We start from the raw sequence: 20,986 nt of genomic DNA on the forward strand, positions 1-20,986 counted from the left end.
TTCCGGCGTATCGCATCTTATATGCGCTACGCCGACGTAACTCTGAGAGGAAGAGCTGTATTCACAAAGCACTTGCTCCCAAAGTTACGTCGGCTTGGCGAAAATGGGCCGGCATAAGCCTGCCTAATTCAAATTAGGCAGGTAGTGGGCGTACTACATGTAAATTAACCGTGACCCCATGTAAATGAAGGACCGTTGGTACGGCGCATGCGCGCGCATGCTCAGAATCACGTCGCAAATACTCCCTACGATACGACGACTCAATGCGTACGACGTGAACCTAACTTACGCCCAGCCCCATTCACGTACGACTTACGTAAACGACGTAAAAGCCGACGGCAGTTCCGACGTCCATACCTTGCATGGGCTGCGCCACCTATAGAGGTGTTTTATCTTTACGCCGGCGTATATGTCTTACGTAAACGGCGTAGCTTACTGCGACGGGCGTACGTACGTTCGTGAATCGGCGTATCTAGCTCATTTACATATTCTACACGTAAATCAACGGAAGCGCCCCTAGCGGCCAGCGTAAATATGCACCCAAGATACGACGGCGTAGGAGACTTACGTCGGTCGTATCTTGGCAACATTCAGGCGTAGCTCATTTTAAGAATGAGCGCATAGATACGACGGCGCATTTTCAGACTTACGCCAGCGTATCTACTCGTCGGCGTAAGTCTTTGTGAATCTGGGCCCTACTGTGCACTTTGCAAAGTGCAGTTGCCCTCTGCAAGTGAAGTTGCTCCAGAGCTTAGTAAATGAGGTAAACCTTCACTTTTTAGGGAAAACCCAATCACTTGCAAGGAGAATAAAAAAAACAGGATTATTGCTTGCACATGATTGGATGATGGAAGTCAGCACAGCTTCTGCTCATTTATTAAGGTCTGGAGCAATGCCACTTTGCAAAGTGCACAGTCTATTTGTCTATAGTAAATCCACCCCACAGAGTGCAGAATAAGTCATGGCAAGTCACACATGGGGCTACAGGAAATCAACAGTTAATACTGGTGACTAGCCCTTCTATATTTGGCAACAGTTTCCAGTGGTCAGCCCGGCTCAGCCAGTTATGAAAGAGCCAAGGAAGGTATCGAAATAGAGTGGTACAAGATGAAGTTTAGGTTGGTTATTAAGGAAAAAAAAGTTGGTGGGTTCAAATGAAATTGAATTGTGTTTTGATGGTTCAAGACCCTTTCAACAAATGATACATAGGTTTGAATGTGATAATATAAAAATATATATATACTGACCTGGCACATAAAGCTTGGGATGATACGGTGGAAAGTGCAGCCCTTGTAGCCATATCCGACTTCCCCAGTACATAGCTTCAGAAAGTTCTCTACAGAAGTGAAAATGTATAATGTAATGGAAAATAAAAGAACTGAGCTGAGAAATATAAAGACACAGTAAACCCAAGGAAAACTTTAAAGGTTAGTCCACCCAAAGCTCATATCTTAGTTTTGTAGGGTCACTGTTAGGTTAAATCTCCTACTGGCTTCTTATATAACTTGTGGGCTCTGAAAGCAAGATTTCCCTGCTTCTGCCTTCTCCATAATCTGACATAAAGGGCTGATATAGTTGGGAACTCAGACGCAGAAACCTGCAAAATCTGGTTGATGATTCTAACCATCATCATCCGTTCAAAACTGAAAATGAGTCTTGAGTGGACTAACCCCTTAATAATACAAAAGAGACATACTGTTTGGATAAGAGTTAGTTCTCAGATGTTAGTAAATTCAAAAACTCTCTTTGTAAAGAATGGCATCAGCATGCTCTTTATATACGCCACACTGTGTATCATCATGTTGGTGGGTAATTAGATTGTTTAACATTGTGTGAATCCTGCAGTCTTCTGCACTGACTGTGTTAGTCACACACAAAGAGAAATGTATTCATATCACCGTGACCTGAACAAGTGCCCTACCTGCAGTCTTGGGCACTACATCAAACCGGAGCTAAGAAAGGATAGGAGCAGAGGTCAGCCATGTGCACTTCATTGCTCACATAAAGATCTACACTTAGAATATTGCATTGCTGCTACTGCAGCTGCTGTCCATCTCAGTGAAGTGTGAAAATCACAGTGTTAAAAGGCAAAAAGAAAAAAAAACAAGCAAAATGTATGGGTCTATTTATGAAAAATTTGGCCATAGGCCATAGCTATCTATTCAACAAAACTGCGTGTACATTTCTTCTGTGTGGACTAACCATCTGTTGTGAAACTGATGCCCCGTACACACCATCACTTTATGTGATGAAAAAAAACGACACTTTCTGTGAAGTAAAAAATGACGTTTTTGAAACTTCAATTTTCAAAGACGAAGTTGCCTACACACCATCGTTTTCTCACAATGATCTTGCAAAATGAGGTTACGTTCCACCACGTTTTACCATTGAAGCTTGCTTCATAAGTAGCTTCTGGGCATGCGTGGATGAAAAAACGTCTTAGAAAACGACGTTTTTTGCTACACACGGTCAATTTCTGTGAAGTAAAAAGTGCACTTTTGAAAAACGACACATAAAATTGAAGCATGCTTCAATTTTTTTTGGTCGTTTTTTACAAGACATAAAACGACGTTTTCCCCCACACACAGTCAATTAAAGTGACGTTTTTAAAAACGTCATTTTTTTTCATCACATAAAGTGATGGTGTGTATGCGGCATGAGGCAAAATAAAATGTTCTTAAAGGGTCACTAAAGGAAAAAAAATGTTTTGCTGACATGACTGTTTATTGGGTATAGAGACATAAAAGTTAACTGATTGCTTTTAAAAATGATTAAAAATTGAATTTAATCTATCATATAATGTGCCTCTAGTTTCACTTTCGGTTTTAAAGGACATACATGAAGTTCCGGGTGAGAGGTGAGTCGGGAAGACTCACAGAACAGAAACAAACAAATCCAGGGCAGTGTTTTGTTTTTAAAATGAATCTGATTGGTTCTGAGGAGTTTTAGACACACAGTAATGACAGCTTAGACCACCGTGAAAATCTCCCAGTATGATGGTTATAAGGAAACCGGGAAGTGTGGAGATCACCGCAGAATTACAGCTACTTCAAAGCAAAAAATAACAATAAGGACATGAAACCAGTACTGCAGTAAGGTAAAGGAAGCTATTTAGCTAAAAAAAATATTTCCTTTAGTGACCCTTTAAGCCATTTTCTCTACTGGTCAAATGACATGGAGAGGATCCAATTGGTTTCAATTGTACATAGCGCACCTCATCCCGTAAGGTAACAAAAGAAACAGAGGATGACAATGGGATTATAACGATGCTGAATAAGGCAAATTATAAATATAATAATTAACCAGTAATTGATAGCCAGCTCAAACTATAATAAAATATTTTATATTACCAAGTCTAAAATGTACAAATATCATTCAAGAATTGAAATGTGAATATTGTGGAAAGGTGAATATTATCTGTATCATCATTTATCTTTGATATATCCATTTATTTGTATTATCCCGAAATATACCTGATTATTAATTTGCACTGTATTTTTAGTTAATAAATATATATTTTTAAGCATATCATTTGTGTCACTTGTCTTCAAAATAGCACGGATAGCCTATAGTTAGAACACATTGAGGTTTATTTACTAAAGGCAAGTCCACTTTGCACTACAAGTGCTCAGCAAATGCACTTGGAAGTGCAGTCGCTGTAGATATGAGGGGGGACATGCAAAAAAAACAAAAAAAAACAGCATTTTTGCTTGTACATGATAGGATGATAAATTCAGCAGAGCTTCCCCTAATTTCTGATCTTCCCCTCAGATTTACAGCAACTACACTTCCACGTGTGCTTGTAGTACAGAGTGGATTTGCCTTTAGTAAATCAACCCCATTGTGTGGTCCTATCTCTCAAAATAGGGGAATCAGCCATAACGGAATTAAACAAAGAGGTAATATGTTGGAGGAGGGGCCAGAAAAAGGTTTTGTAATAGGAATATGGCAGGCTGTCAGGTCCAGGGGACTTGTTGGCTGAAAGGGACTTAATCGTAGCAGTATTTTCCTCATCCGAGATAGGGGAGTTAAAGTGGTTGTAAACCCTCATGTTTTTTCACCTTAATGCATCCTATCCATTAAGGTGAAAAAACTTCTGTCACTGACCGGCCCCCCAGCCCCCCCCCCCCCAGTATTTCCAACGACGGAGATGCACTCTTCCCCTCTGCCCGTTGTCTCAGCTCTTGATTGGATAGATTGATAGCAGCACAGCCATTAGCTCCCTCTGCTGTCAATCAAATCCAATGACGTGGGCGCCAGGAGTCTGGCATTCTATGGATGCAAATGCTTGACTCAGGAGCGCACCCACAAGGTAACCCCACGGGACAGTGCTTCTCCTAGGGGCTTATACAATGAGGGGAGGAGCTACCAGCGCCGCTGGGGGACCCCAGAAGTCGAGGATCGGGGCCACCCTGTGCAAAACGAACTGCACAGTGGAGGTAAGTATGAAATGTTTGTTATGTAAAAAAAATAAAAAGCAAAACCTTACAATCACTTTAAGACTAGCTGAATCTAAAGAGGAAATTGTGGGGCGTTTGCAATCCTTCAAGTAAGATTTTAGAGCCTGAAAGAAATCAGGAGGTGGGGGATTATGCGGTATAGTCGGGTCCTTATAGAGTGCCGAATAGTATTCATGAAAGAGTTGTGCTATTTTGGAAGGATGAGTGTATGGCCTCGTACACACGACCGAGTAACTCGTCGGGCGAGACACATCGTTTTCCTCATCGAGTTCCTTGTTAGGCTTGTCGAGGAACTCGACAAGCTTGCTTTGCGTACACACTGTCAAGACAAAATCTCCTCGTTCTCAAACGCGGTGACATACAACACATACAACGGCAGGGGAAGTTCGATTCCACTGGCACAACTCTTGGGGCTGCTTTTGCTAATCTCATGTGTTTGCTTGTTAAGTAAAAGTTTGTTAAGAGACGATTTGCACGTTTCAGTCTGTTACAGCTTTAAAAATGTGTTTTCTCCATTACAAATGCTACTTTTACTCCCGTCTCATACTTTATTCTGAGCATGCGCGGGTTTCTTAGCATACACACGCTCGAGTTCCTCGACGAAAACCAGCCTGACGAGGAACACGACGAGCAAATTCAGACTCCCGTCGAGGAAAAAGAGAACTTGCTCTCTTTTTTGCTCATCGAGTTCCTCGACAGTTTCCTCGATGAAAAACGTACACACGACCGGTTTCCTTGGCAAAAAAGCTCTCCCACCAAGTTTCTTGATGAATTCTGCCGAGGAAACTGGTCGTGTGTACGAGGCCTAAGGGGTACCTGTCTTATCTTTGCGTGAGTGATGTAGCAGTCAAGCGCTCACAAAGTTGTCTAGCCAGTAACGTGTGTAGTTTGTTGGCCTTGTCGTAGTAAGTTTGTAGGAGCCGAAGAAGGGCTTTCTCAACCTCACTAAGCTCAATATCCCTCAACTAGTGTTGCTCACGAATATTCGCATTGCGAATATTCGACTCGAATATAGCATATTCGAGAAATCGCGCTATATTTCGAATTTCGCGGTGAATATTCGCAATTCCGAATATTCGCATTTTTTCAATTTGATTTTTAAAACAGATCACATCCTATCGACGTCTAAAAGCATTGCTGGTATGATTAGAGACCCTGGGCCGAGTAGCTAAGCTAAGGCGATCCTTTTATGTTGCCAAATTGAAAAAAAAAAAATTGCGATTTTTCGCTATTGCGAATGCGAAAATGATTGCGAATTTTCGATAACTGTGGTAGGAGAACTCTGATTGTCTCTGATGCAAAAGGGGGGGGGGCTTTGTGTATGTGTATGTTATGAATATTTGTATGTTTGATATTATTATTTTTTGTAAGAAGGAAAAAATTGCGCATACCTTAAAAAAGGGGAGAATACAGCAGAAACTCAAAAATGTTATACAACATAAATTAATACAAGACAGAAAATGGAGTCGCTCTACAAGAATAAAAAATATGTCTAGTGACAAGACATGTGGGCAAATTATAAAATAAGCAAGCGCAAATAACTTGTGAAATACACAGTGAAACAAATATATAAAGAAATATAGTCCCAATAATAGAAAAATAATCTTTCATAAAAATGTCTTTGATATGTGAAGTGAAAAAAAGTCCAAAGCATGCAGCATGAACGTGTTCAATCTTCAAGGTGTTTGATTGACAAATGGCTGTGACAGATGGATAGAGTAAAGAATCACCACCAATGCAAAACACTTTTTATTTTCTATTGTAAAATATCACGAATATTCTGAGCCAATCAGAGTGCTCCTTCCGCATTTGCCGAATATTCGCAATTATTTTGTATTGTAAAATATCAAGAATATTCTGAGCCAATCAGAGTGCTCCTTCTGCATTTGCCGAATATTCGCAATTATTTTGTATTGTAAAATATCAAGAATATTCTGAGCCAATCAGAGTGCTCCTTCCGCATTTGCCGAATATTCGCAATTATTTTGTATTGTAAAATATCAAGAATATTCTGAGCCAATCAGAGTGCTCCTTCCGCATTTGCCGAATATTCGCAATTATTTTGTATTGTAAAATATCACGAATATTCTGAGCCAATCAGAGTGCTCCTACAGCATTTGTCGAAATTGCGCAATAAATATCGCATTCGCATGTTGCGATATTTCGATAAAATATCACGAATATTCTGAGCCAATCAGAGCGCTCCTCCAGCATTTCTCGAAATTGCGCAATAAATATCGCATTCGCATGTTGCGATATTTCGATAAAATATCACGAATATTCTGAGCCAATCAGAGTGCTCCTACCGCAGTTATCAAAAAATCGCAATTATTTTCGCATTCGCAATAGCGAAAAATCGCAATCATTTAATTTCGATAAAATATCACGAATATTCGAATTTAGCGAATATATCTCGAATATTCGAATATATATTCGAGATATATCGCGAAATCGAATATGGCGTATTCTGCTCAACACTACCCTCAACCCAGCTCTGGTGCTATTTCCTTTAGAGTTGACAGCGTGGGGAGGACAACAGTTGCACTTCCAGCTGCTGGAGTTATCCATGAGCAGCTGATGAGAAGCTCTAGAGTTTAATTTTAAGGCGATGGAAATGGATATGCATTGGCCACGGAATACCATTTTATGACCTTCCCATAAGGAAGTGAGGGAGACATTAGGGGAAATGTTTTCTGCAAAATACAATTTCGGAGTGTTCTCCATTTCTGTTTTGGAAGGGACATGCTTAAGCAGGAACTTGTTTAGGTGCCAATGACAAATTCTGAGGGATCCCAGCGAGAAAGCTAAGGAAATTGTAATTGGGGCATGGTCCGACCATGAGATCACCAGAATATCAGACCCGTCGCAGACTGGGCCATTTATGAAAAATAGTCCAGCCACGATTGCGATTTATTGGGGGTGAGAATAAAATGTAAATTGTTTAGCTGACGGTTGGTAAGTACACCACACGTCAAATAAAGCATACCTACCTTCTAATCAATTGGAGAAAAAGAGTGGATTGTCTAGCTAGGACTGAGGAAGATTTTCTACATCCCACAGTGTGCTTATCTAAGCAAGAAGAAAAAGGCAGGTTAAAGTCTCCTCCAATGATCAAGTATTGGTGGGGTGCAGAAAACAGGCTTTTTTATACTTTAGACCAAAAAATATATTTGATGTACATTTGGGGCATAGATATTATAAAGAGTAAGGCCTTTCCAAGAGTCTCAAAGGATAAGGTAACGCCCTAGAGGATCAGCATATAGAGATTGTAGTTGAAAAGGGGAACCCTGTTAAAAGTGGTAGTAAAGCCCACTTAGTGATTTTTACCCACAGGTAAGCAAATAATAAGGCTTAAATCTAGATAAAATTAATATCTCCTAAACGTGCACTGTTTAGAAGATATTCACCCTAGATGCAGGGACGGCGCTATCGCAAGGCAACATGGGCACTTGCCTTACGGCGCGCCAGGGAACAGGGTGTAAAATTGACCGGTCGCCCGCCCGATCATCGAGATAGTAGAGACAAGTGTGTGTCTGTGGCAGCACTGACCTGTGCAGTCACTCTGACTGTCACTCAGTCTCAGTGTGTGTGTCCTTGGCTACGCGGCGGCGGCGCCTACGTCAGTGATTTACATAAGTGGACCCGCCCTGGTTCCCCTGGCCGATCGCTCAGCCGCATGATGTGAATGAGCGAGGCCGGGGGCTGCAGGAGGCGGAGCAACAGATGGACCGGACCCGCACCAGCAGGCAGTGCAGCCTGCGGAGTCTTCCTGGACCTGGAGGCGAACCAACGGCAACCTGTTGAGGGACTCGCAACGGAAGCCGCCCGGTGCACAGGTTGTTCAGAAACAGGTAAGGGGGACCAACCTGTTTTAAAGTTTCCTGTTAAAAAAAAAAAATGGCACACTGCACTGCTGGGATTTGTAGTCATCTGTAACTGCTGGTATTCTGCATTGCGTTTTATATAATGTATTGCTGGGATTTGTTTGTTGTTCCTCTATAGCTGCTGGTATTCTCCATTGCGCTTTATAATGTATTATTGCTGGGTTTTTTGTAGTTCCTCTATAACTGGTCAGTGGTAATCTGCATTGCGTTTTATATAATGTATTGCTGGGATTTGTAGTCCTCTGTAACTGCTAGTATTCTGCATTGCGTTGTATATAATGTACTATTGCTGGGAATTGTAGTTCCTCTATAACTGGTCAGTCGTAATCTGCATTGCGCAGTATAATCATTATACATCGCAATTTTTCGGGTTGTAAAAATCAATGTTTTTCAGCCTCTAGAAAAAACAACGTTTTTTTCAACTTCATCATTAAAACGAAGTTGCCTACACACGATAGTGTAAAAAAAATGCTCTAGCAAAGCGCAGTAACGTACAACACGTACGACGGCACTATAAAGGGGAAGTTCCATTCGGATGACGCCACCCTTGGGGCTGCTTTAGCTGATTTTGTGTTAGTAAAAGACGATTCGCGCTTTTCTGTCTGTTACAGCATGATGAATGTGCTTACTCCATTATGAGCGGTAGATTTACCAGAACGAGCGCTCCCGTCTCATAACTTGCTTCTGAGCATGCGCTGGTTTTTCACGTCGTTAAAGCCCACACACGATCATTTTTTACAACCCGAAATACAACATTGTTTAAAACGTCGTTAAAAAATGCAGCATGTTCGGGAAAAAAAATTGTTGTTTTTTTAGAACCCGAAATATTATGTGATTTTGTGAAATTATGTGATTTTTTTTAAAACGTAGTTTTTTACATGCCGAAAAATGATCGTGTGTATGCGGCATAACAGCTCAGACAAGCTGTACAAATTCTGGACTTTGAATGGATGTAGAGAAGAGAAGACTGCAGATAAACAGCTACAAATTATGTAGGAGGACTTGTTTCATCTATGTATCACCTGAGGCCAGTCGCTTCATTGGTTATAAGAGTTTTAAGACCTACCCTAATGTGCTACACAAATATATAGATGTATATCTATACCTTATCTAAAAAAGCCTATTAAAGATCTAAAGCCTATTAAACATCTGTGGGGCATCCTCAAACGTAAAGTGGAGGAGCGTAAGGTCTCTAACATCCACCAACTCTGTGATGTCATCATGGAGGAGTGGAAGAGGACTCCAGTGGCAACCTGTGAAGCTCTGGGGAACTCCATGTCCAAGAGGGTTAAGGCAGTGCTGGAAAATAATGGCGGCCACACAAAATATTGACACTGTGGGTCCAATTTGGACATTTTCACTTAGGGATTTACTCACTTTTGTTGCCAACGGTTTAGACATTAATGGTGTGTTGAGTTATTTTGAGGAGACAGCAAATTTACACTGTTATACAAGCTGTACACTACTTTACATTGTAGCAAAGTGTAATTTCTTCAGTGTTTTCACATGAAAAGATTATAATAAAATATTTACAAAAATGTGAGGGGTGTACTCACTTTTGTGAGATACTGTGTATTATGTATATAGAAGTTTTAATAAATCAGTAAAAAAAATACACTGCTCAAAAAAATTAAAGAAACACTTTTGAATCAGAACTCCTTGGATTTTGATCTGGTCAGTTCAGTAGCAGAGGGGGAGGGGTGTATAGAGAGGGGGTTGTTAATCAGTTTCAGCTGCTTTGCTGTTAATTGAAATTAATAACAGGTGCACTAGATGGGCAACAATGAGACAACCTCCAAAACAGAAATGTTTTTTCAGGTGGATGTATCTGACATTTTGTTTCCCTACTCATCTTTTCTGACAGTTTTTCACTAGTTTTGCATTTGGCTAGGGTCAGTGTCACTACTGGTAGCACAAGGCAATACTTGGACCCTATAAAGCAGACCTGGACAAACTACGGCCCGGCGGACCTTTTAATCCGGCCCAAACCGCCGCCGCTGCCACGTTAATCACCGCGGCGGGGAACATTAGACAGCGTTCGTTTGAACAGCTGTTTTCCCCGCTGCGCATAGACACTCCCCCTTGGACGGATCTGTCCAATCGCGAGCAAGGGGGAGTGTCTATGTGACTCCCCCTTGCTCGCGATTGGACAGATCCGTCCAAGGGGGAGTGCCTATGACATAGACACTCCCCCTTTGGACGGATCTGTCCAATCGCGAGCAAGGTGGAGTCACATAGACACTCCCCCTTGCTCGCGATTGGACAGATCCGTCCAAGGGGGAGTGTCTATGCGCAGCGGGGAAAACAGCTGTTCAAACGAACGCTGTCTAATGTTCCCCGCCGCGGTGATAACAGTAGGCAGGGCCGGGAGGGGTCACACGCAGCCACTTGTGCCAACACACGCAGCCACTTGTGCCAACACATGCAGCCACTTGTGCCAACACATGCAGCCACTTGTGCCAACACACGCAGCCACTGTGCCACCATAAATTGTCGCCACTGTGCCAATCACACGCAGCCACTGTTCCCAAACACAGCCACTGTGCCAATCACACGCAGCCACTGTGCCAATCACACACAGCCACTGTTCCCATCAAACACAGCCACTGTGCCAATCACACGCAGCCACTGTGCAATCAATTGTTGCCACTGTTCCCAAACACAGCCACTGTGCCAATCACATGCAGCCACTGTGCCAATCACACGCAGCCACTGTGCCAATCACACGCAGCCACTGTGCCAATCACACGCAGCCACTGTGCCAATCACACGCAGCCACTGTGCCAATCACATGCAGCCACTGTGCCAATCACATGCAGCCACTGTGCCCATCACATGCAGCCACTGTGCCCATCACACGCAGCCACTGTGCCAATAACACGCAGCCACTCTGCCCATCAAACGCAGCCACTGTGCCAATCACACGCAGCCACTGTGCCCATCAAACGCAGCCACTGTGCCATCACATGCAGCCACTGTGCCAACACACGCAGCCACTGTGCCAACACACGCAGTCACTGTGCCATCAATTGTTGCCACTGTGCCCATCACACGCAGCCACTGTGCCATCAATTGTCGCCACTGTGCCCATCAAACGCAACCACTGTGCCATCACACGCAGCCACTGTGCCATCACATGCAGCCACTGTTTAATCAATTGTTATTGATTAAACAGTGGCTGCCTGTCCCCAGCCTCTGTCCCCTCCTGTGTCATGTCCCCAGCGTCTGTCCCCCTCCTGTGTCATGTCCCCAGCGTCTGTCCCCCTCCTGTGTCATGTCTCCAGCGTCTGTCCCCCTCCTGTGTCATGTCCCCAGCGTCTGTCCCCCTCCTGTGCCATGTCCCCAGCGTCTGTCCCCCTCCTGTGTCATGTCCCCAGCGTCTGTCCCCCTCCTGTGTCATGTCCCCAGCGTCTGTCCCCCTCCTGTGTCATGTCCCCAGCGTCTGTCCCCCTCCTGTGTCATGTCCCCAGCGTCTGTCCCCCTCCTGTGTCATGTCCCCAGCGTCTGTCCCCCTCCTATGTCATGTCCCCAGCGTCTGTCCCCCTCCTGTGTCATGTCCCCAGCGTCTGTCCCCCTCCTGTGTCATGTCCCCAGCGTCTGTCCCCCTCCTGTGTCATGTCCCCAGCGTCTGTCCCCCTCCTGTGTCATGTCCCCAGCGTCTGTCCCCCTCCTGTGTCATGTCCCCAGCGTCTGTCCCCCTCCTATGTCATGTCCCCAGCGTCTGTCCCCCTCCTGTGTCATGTCCCCAGCGTCTGTCCCCCTCCTGTGTCATGTCCCCAGCGTCTGTCCCCCTCCTGTGTCATGTCCCCAGCGTCTGTCCCCCTCCTGTGTCATGTCCCCAGCCTCTGTCCCCCTCCTGTGTCATGTCCCCAGCCTCTGTCCCCCTCCTGTGTCATGTCCCCAGCCTCTGTCCCCCTCCTGTGCCATGTCCCCAGCGTATGTCCCCAGCGTCTGTCCCCCTCTTGTGTCATGTCCCCAGCCTCTGTCCCCCTCTTGTGTCATGTCCCCAGCCTCTGTCCCCCTCCTGTGTCATGTCCCCAGCCTCTGTCCCCCTCCTGTGTCATGTCCCCAGCCTCTGTCCCCCTCCTGTGCCATGTCCCCAGCCTCTGTCCCCCTCCTGTGCCATGTCCCCAGCCTCTGTCCCCCTCCTGTGCCATGTCCCCAGCCTCTGTCCCCCTCCTGTGTCATGTCCCCAGCCTCTGTCCCCCTCTTGTGTCATGTCCCCAGCCTCTGTCCCCCTCCTGTGTCATGTCCCCAGCCTCTGTCCCCCTCCTGTGTCATGTCCCCAGCCTCTGTCCCCCTCCTGTGTCATGTCCCCAGCCTCTGTCCCCCTCCTGTGTCATGTCCCCAGCCTCTGTCCCCCTCCTGTGCCCTGTCCCCAGCCTCTGTCCCCCTCCTGTGCCATGTCCCCAGCCTCTGTCCCCCTCCTGTGCCATGTCCCCAGCCTCTGTCCCCCTCCTGTGCCATGTCCCCAGCCTCTGTCCCCCTCCTGTGCCATGTCCCCAGCCTCTGTCCCCCTCCTGTGCCATGTCCCCAGCCTCTGTCCCCCTCCTGTGCCATGTCCCCAGCCTCTGTCCCCCTCCTGTGCCATGTCCCCAGCCTCTGTCCCCCTCCTGTGCCATGTCCCCAGCCTCTGTCCCCCTCCTGTGTCATGTCCCCAGCCTCTGTCCCCCTCCTGTGTCATGTCCCCAGCCTCTGCCCCCCCCTGTGTCATGTCCCCAGCCTCTGCCCCCCTCCTGTGTCATGTCCCCAGCCTCTGTCCCCCTCCTGTGTCATGTCCCCAGCCTCTGTCCCCCTCCTGTGTCATGTCCCCAGCCTCTGTCCCCCTCCTGTGTCATGTCCCCAGCCTCTGTCCCCCTCCTGTGTCATGTCCCCAGCCTCTGTCCCCCTCCTGTGTCGTCCCCAGCCTCTGTCCCCCTCCTGTTCCATGTCCCCAGCCTCTGTCCCCCTCCTGTGCCATGTCCCCAGCCTCTGTCCCCCTCCTGTGCCATGTCTATAACAAGTACTCGTACCAGTTTTCCAACAATGATATTTACTGCTTTTTATAAATAAATACAATTGATTTTATGCAGTATTGAGTTTAGCCTTTTGGCCCGGCCCTCCAAAATATTTTTAGTTTTTCATGTGGCCCCATCGAAAAAATAATTGCCCACCCCTGCTATAAAGGTTGCACAGACAGTGCAACTCCTCCAGGATGGCACATCAATATGTGTCATTGCCAGAAGGTTTGCCGTGTCTCCCAGCACAGTCTCAAGAGCATGGAGGAGATTCCAGGAAATAGGCAGTTACTCTAGGAGAGCTGGACAGAGCCATAGAAGGTCCTTAACCTATCAGCAGGGGGACTGGTATCTGCTCCTTTGTGCAAGGAGGAACAGGATAAGCACTGCCAGAGCCCTACAAAATTACCTCCAGCAGGCCACTAGCGTGAATGTCTCTGACCAAACAATCAGAAACAGACTTCGAGGGGGTGGCCTGAGGGCCCGACGTCCTCTAGTGTGCTCTGTGCTCACTGCTGGACACTGTGGAGCTTGATTGGCATTTTCCATTGAACACCAGAATTGTCAGGTCCGCCACTGGTGCCCCATGCTTTTCACAGATGAGAGCAGGTTCACCCTGAGCATATGTGACAGACGTGAAAGGGTCTGGAGCAGGGGCGGACTGACAACTCATGGGGCCCCCGGGCAATAGAAGATTATGGGGCCCCCCGGGCTTACAGATGGCCACCACGCCAGGAGGCAGGGCAGCTAAAATCTCAGGATTTTCACATCAAAAGCATGTCGGTCATATGAGGGACAGATTTTAAAAAAACACAGATTTTTACATACTGTCCCTGGTTTTATTGAGCCTGGCAACCCTGATGGGGCCCCCTAGTGGCATGGGGCCCTCGGGCAGTGCCCGAGAGCCTCAATGGTCAGTCCGCCCCTGGTCTGGAGAAGCCGCGGAGAACTTTATGCTGCCTGTAACATCATTCAGCATGACCGGTTTGGTGGTGGGTCAGTGATGGTCTGGGGGGGCATATCCATGGAGGGACACACAGACCTCTACAGGCTACACAATGGCACCCTGACTGCCATTAGTTATCGGGATGAAATCCTTGGACCCATTGTCAGACCCTACACTGGTGTAGTGGGTCCTGGGTTCCTCCTGGTGCACGACAATGCCCGGCCACATGTGGCTAGAGCATGCAGCCAGTTACTGGACGATGAAGAAATTGATACCATTGAATGGCCCCCACGCTCATCTGACCTAAATCCAAAAGAACACCTCTGGGACATTTTTTTTTCGGTCCATCCGGTGCCGCCAGGTTGCACCTTAGTCTGTTCAGGAGCTCAGGTCCAGATCTGGGAGGAAATACCCCAGGACACCATCCGTCGTCTCATTAGGAGCATGCCCTAATGTTGTCAGGCATGCATGCAAGCACTTGGGGGGCCATACAAACTACTGAGGACCATTTTGAGTTGTTGCAATGAAATTTCAGCAAAATGGACTAGCTTGCTGCATAATTTTTTCACTTTGATTTTCAGGGTGTCTTTGAATTCAGCCCTCTGTAGGTGGATAATTTTCATTTCCATCAAAAGATGTGCCATTCTTTCATTCCTAAGACACACGATAGAATCCATCCGCTGAAAAATCTCAGCGGATCTGTTTCAGCGGATAGATTCTATGGTGTGTACATTCCTGCGGATATTTATCCGCGGAAATTTCCCAATTCCAGCAGATAAAAATTTGTAGACATGTCTACAAATCTATCCGCTTGAATTGGCTCCCGCGGATCGATCCGGTGGTCTGTACAGACTCACCGGATCGATCCGTCCGAAGGGATCCCCCGCATGCGTCGTAATGATTCGACGCATGCGTGGAATTCCTTTTATGACAGCGTCGCGCACGTCGCCGCGTCATCATCGCGGCGACGGCGCGACACGTCATCGCGAGGGGATTTCGCTGCGGATTTCGATCCGATGGTGAGTACACTCCATCGGATCCAAATCCGTGGAAATCCTCGAGAGGATTTTTCTGCGGATACGGTCCGGTGGACCGTATCCGCGGATAAATCCTCTCGTGTGTACTAGGCCTAACACATTACCCAGTCCATATCAGTATAGATATCCAGCATGAGATTTTTGTCTGTTGAGATCTGATATGTTTTCAAAGTGTTCCTTTAATTGTTTTGAGCAGTGTACATTTTGATTTTAGGTTCCTTTGTAATTGTTAGAAAAATTGTACCAGCCTGCACAATCGGTTACTGGCACAAGCTCCTGCACATACGTGTGCACATAAATGGTTCTACACATTAAATTGTGCACGGTTCTGTGCCTCTGCACAAACAGGTAATTTAAATCTGAGCCCCACCAGGCCTCAGTCACAAGTCTTCAGTAGTTTACCCTTGATTTGTTTTCCTGCAACTTCATTCTTTTTTTTAACACTGCTACTGAGCCGACGTGTCCTTTCAGATGTCTGCTCATATCTGCTCTTGTACCAATTCTGACTTATGATTCTGCTGGCTGTCCTGTACCTATTTGACCTCAAGTTGCTGACCGAACTTGTCCATGTTACTAGTTTTGTACCCCCTTCTCTCCTGAATCTGACTTGTTTTCCTACCTCATCTCAATCAGAGATCTACACTAACCTGATACTCCAGTCTTCTTGGAAACACACTTCTTGAATTCCAGTTCCAGTGTAGGGATGAGCCGAACACCCCCCCCCCCCCCCCATTCGGTTCGCACCAGAACCTTCGAACGGACCGACCGTTCGCACGAACATTTCGATTTCAAAAGTGCTAATTTTAAAGCCTAATATGCAAGTTATTGTCGTAAAACGTGTTTAAGAACCCGGGTCTTACCCCAGGGAACATGTATCAATGGAAAAAAAAGTTTTAAAAACGGTCGTTTTTTCTGGAGCAGTGATTTTAATGATGCTTAAAGTGAAAAAATTACTTTAACCACTTAAGGACCGCCTCCTGCACATATACGTCGTCAGAATGGCACGACTGGGCACAAGCACGTACAGGTACGTCCTCTTTAAGTGCCCAGCCGTGGGTCGTGGGCGCGCGCCCACGACCTGGTCCGAAGCTCCGTGACCGCGGGACCCGCGGACCCGATCGCCGCTAGAGTCCCGCAATCGGTCCCCGGAGCTGAAGAACGAGGAGAGCTGTGTGTAAACACAGCTTCCCCGTTCTTTACTGTGGCACCCTCATTGATCGTGTGTTCCCTTTTATAGGGAAACACAATTAATGACGTCACACCTACAGCCACACCCCCCTACAGTTAGAAACACAAATGAGGTCACACTTAACCCCTTCAGCGCCCCCTTGTGGTTAACTCCCAAACTGCAATTGTCATTTTCACAGTAAACAATGCATTTTTAATGCATTTTTTGCTGTGAAAATGACAATGGTCCCAAAAATGTGTCAAAATTGTCCGAAGTGTCCGCCATAATGTCGCAGTCACGTAAAAAATCGCTGATCGCCGCCATTAGTAGAAAAAAAATAATAATAAAAATGCAATAAAACTATCCCCTATTTTGTAAACGCTATAAATTTTGCGCAAACCAATCGATAAACGCTTATTGCAATTTTTTTTATCAAAAATAGGTAGAAGAATACGTATCATGAAGTGGCACGTGTTTAGAACTGTCCCTGCACAAAATGAGATTACTATAAGAAAAAGGTCATTTAAAACTGCTTGCGGCTTTAATGTAATGTCTGGTCCCTGCAATATGGATGAAAATCATTGAGAAAAATAGCACAGACACAGACAGTACACACACCATGTAGCTTTAGGTGCACACTGCACATGATAATGGCAGTACACACACCACGTAGCTTTAGGTGCAAACTGCAGAGGACACAGGCAGTACACACCACGTAGCTTTAGGTGCAAACTGCAGAGGACACAGGCAGTACACACCAAGTAGCTTTAGGTGCAAACTGTAGAGGACACGGGCAGTACACACCATGTAGCTTTAGGTGCACACTGCAGAGGACACAGGCAGTACACACTATGTAGCTTTAGGTGCACACTGCAGAGGACACAGGCAGTACACACTATGTAGCTTTAGGTGCACACTGCAGAGGACACAGGCAGTACACACTATGTAGCTTTAGGTGCACACTGCAGAGGACACAGGCAGTACACACTATGTAGCTTTAGGTGCAATCTGCAGAGGACACGGGCAGTACAAACCAAGTAGCTTTAGGTGCAAACTGTAGAGGACATGGGCAGTACACACCACGTAGCTTTAGGTGCACACTGCAGAAGACACAGGGCCAGATTCTCAAAAGAGTTACGCCGGTGTATCTACAGATACACCGGCGTAATTAAAAATTCCCGCCGGCGTATCATTGTTTTGTATTCACAAAACAAGATACGCCGGAATTCGGCTAGGATCCGACTGGTGTAAGTCACTTACACCTTTGGATCCTAAATGCAATACAACGCTGACCGCTAGGTGGCGTTTACATTCAGGTCTCATTTTACTATGCAAATGAGCCTGATACGCCGATTCCCGAACGAATTTGCGTCGCGTACGTCGTTTCCGTAAGCGTAAGGTTACCCCTGCTATATGAGGGGTAACCTTACGCCAGTCCGCCGTATGCCATGTTAAGTATGGCGTCGGGTCCGCGTCGGCTTTTTCCGTCGGTTACATCGTTTTACTAAGTAGTTCTTGAATACGACTTTACGTCAATGACGCTCACGTCGGCGTCATTGACGTTTTCCGTCGTGAGCTGGAGCATGCGCACTGGGCTATTTTTCAGCCCGGCGCATGCGCAGTTCAATCGGCACAGGGGCGCGCTTAATTTGAATACAAGACGCCCCCTTTGAATTACGCAGCCATACGCCGGGCCATTTACACTACGCCGCCGCAAATTACGGAGCAAGTGCTTGGAGAATACGGCACTTGCTCCAGTAAGTTGCGGTGGCGTGGTGTAAATGGCTTACACTACGCCGCCGCCGATTCTATGAGAATCTGGCCCACGCTACGTAGCTTTAGGTGCAAACTGCAGAGAACACGGGCAGTACACACCATGTAGCTTTAGGTGCAAACTGCAGAGTACAAAGGCAGTACACACACCACGTAGCTTTAGGTGCAGACTGCAGAGGACACAGGCAATACACACTACATAGCTTTAGGTGCAAACTGCAGAGGACACAGGCAGTACACACTACGTAGCTTTAGGTGCAAACTGCAGAGGACACAGGCAGTACACACACCACGTAGCTTTAGGTGCACACTGCAGAGGACACAGGCAGTACATCACGTGAGAATACTGCAGCTAGCACAATCACCTGCCTACCAGTAAATTAGGAAGAGCTGATCTAGCTAAACTATACAGTGTATAAATATAGCGTAGCTTTAGGTGCAAACTGCAGAGAACACGGGCAGTACACACCAAGTAGCTTTAGGTGCAAACTGCAGAGGACACGGGCAGTACACACTACGTAGCTTTAGGTGCAAACTGCAGAGGACACGGGCAGTACACACACCACGTAGCTTTAGGTGCACACTGCAGAGGACACAGGCAGTACACCATGTGAGAATACTGCAGCTAGCACAATCACCTGCCTGCCAGTAAATTAGGAAGAGCTGATCTAGCTAAACTATACAGTGTATAAATATATATACAACACCTGGGATGCATATATATCCTCTACACACTGTAACTTTAACTGACTAGCCTGCCTGCTCTATCTACCTAGAAAAAATTACACTCTCTCTCTCTAACCACTGCCGCAACACACTACACAAGGCCGACCTGCAGGCGGCCTTTTATAGTATGGGCGTGTACTAAACCCCCTGAGCCATAACTGGCCAAAGCCACCCTCTCCGTTTTTTGCGCACTGTGATTGGCCAAGCATGCAGGTCATAGTGCATGCTTGGCCAATCATCAGCCAGCAATGCACTGCGATGCCGCAGTGAATTATGGGCCGTGACATGCCACTCGAATTTGGCATGAACGGCCCGTAACGTTCGTAATTTGACGAACATACGATGTTCGAGTCGAACATGGGTTTGACTCGAACACGAAGCTCATCCCTATTCCAGTGTTATCACAGTATCGGTAGTGGTGCCACAACTTCTTCATCCCTATACTCTGTTGCCCTTAAACCCAGGGGTTTTGTACTGGAGAAGAAATTGAAGCCATTCTTGTCATCCTAAGCTCTGCATCATAGTTACATAGTTGGTAAGGTTGAATAAAGACACCAGCACCAGTTCAACCTGTGTGTGTTTATGTGAATACTATTTCCCATATGCTCCTATACTGTGTTTGCTAAGATGCTCATCCAGGTATGTGACAGTAAACTTGCATATTTGTTGATGTTGTACGTAACTTAGGCCTTCCAATTTGTTACCAAATCAAACAGTGATTGATGCAATGAGTTGGGAATCTTTACTTAGTGGCAATAACTGAATAAATAGTATAATTATTTTGTTACAACTTGAGATAAATGTAATTTTCAGAAGGAGCCAAGGAGGTTACCAATGATATCTCAAATATTTCATGTGTCCTTTAGCTTTCGCTTGTATCTAAAACTATGGTGTCACTGAAAATACATTATTCTTTCCTTTTAATTAATCAGTTCTATGTGCCCTGTAGGTATATTCTTCGTAGAAGAATGTGGTGCACCTACAGCATGCAGTATGTAAGAAAAGCTGGATATATACTCAGTAATGAATTGTGTCTTTCTTTGCTTGAGTCACTTTGCTAGAAATGGTGTTGCTGTCCTATATTTTGCACCCACGCACTATGATGACATCATCAGCCTTCTTCCCTGGGGTGACAGACATTGCAGTGCGTCCAACTGCTGCCGAAAAATAGCGAGAGTAGCTGAAGTAGCACAGATATACATTTCATTCCGAGACTTCATAGCTCTGACACAGATCTTGTTAAGCTATATAAAACTGGATGCGCTGTAAAATTTACACAGATGTACAGGGAAGCTGCCATTTAACCCTGTAACTGCTGCCACATAAATCCAGCATCAGTAATGAGTTCCTGACAGGCATGCCAACAGTGGAGGGAGCGGCTCCAGGAAGGCTCGTTGAGGATTAATCAGTAATTCCTTTGTCCCTCTTTATAATCAGTTGACATCTGTTCCTATATTGTGACGTGCCACCATCCCATAACAATCTTTAGTATATAATGTCATCATATGCCCTGGTGCCCCAGCAGTATGCTCCATATAGAATCTTGTGCAAAGTGCTGATAATCTATAGTAATCCATTCACAGTCTTTGTGTTTGTTCTGAGCATTGTAACTGACTGAAATAGGAAATATGATCGATTGCTATAGGTTATTGCTATTTGCACCATTTAATTAAAGCTGAAGTTTAATCTGCTTATAGTGATTGCTCCTTGCCATCAACATACAAATTAAATTTTTTATTAAAACGTTTCTATTTTGATTATGTTCCTAATTTTTGTACTCTGTGACATCATCCCTGTGTCTTGTTGCTTATCTATGCAATGCAGGCAGATCATGGCTGGTGGGAGGGTCCAGCTAGGTGCGGTACATAGGATCCTGAAAACAAATGCTCCCTACTTCAGTACTCCTTCCAAGAGCCATTCACCCTGATACAAGCAGTAGGCTGGCTTTTGGGAGGAGTTATGCAAATAGCTTGTTGGGTGAGTATCAGTCTGGAG

General features: G+C 45.8%; 1 protein-coding gene across 2 annotated transcripts in view; it reads right to left on the reverse strand.

The window, feature by feature from the left end:
• The window catches only part of PPIA (peptidylprolyl isomerase A), a 43,082-nt gene that overhangs the window by 11,409 nt on the left and 10,687 nt on the right, over positions 1 to 20,986 (reverse strand). The window contains exons 2-3 of one of the 2 annotated variants that reach the window (XM_040346027.1): positions 1,922 to 1,952; positions 1,248 to 1,336 (exon numbers count right to left, since the gene is read on the reverse strand). In XM_040346027.1, the coding sequence (XP_040201961.1) occupies positions 1,248 to 1,336; positions 1,922 to 1,952 (120 nt within the window). The remainder of the gene's footprint in view (positions 1 to 1,247; positions 1,337 to 1,921; positions 1,953 to 20,986) is intronic. The other variant, XM_040346028.1, reaches the window with a different exon arrangement.

Source organism: Rana temporaria, chromosome 3 (genome assembly GCF_905171775.1).
Source record: "Rana temporaria chromosome 3, aRanTem1.1, whole genome shotgun sequence".
Lineage (NCBI taxonomy): Eukaryota > Metazoa > Chordata > Amphibia > Anura > Ranidae > Rana > Rana temporaria.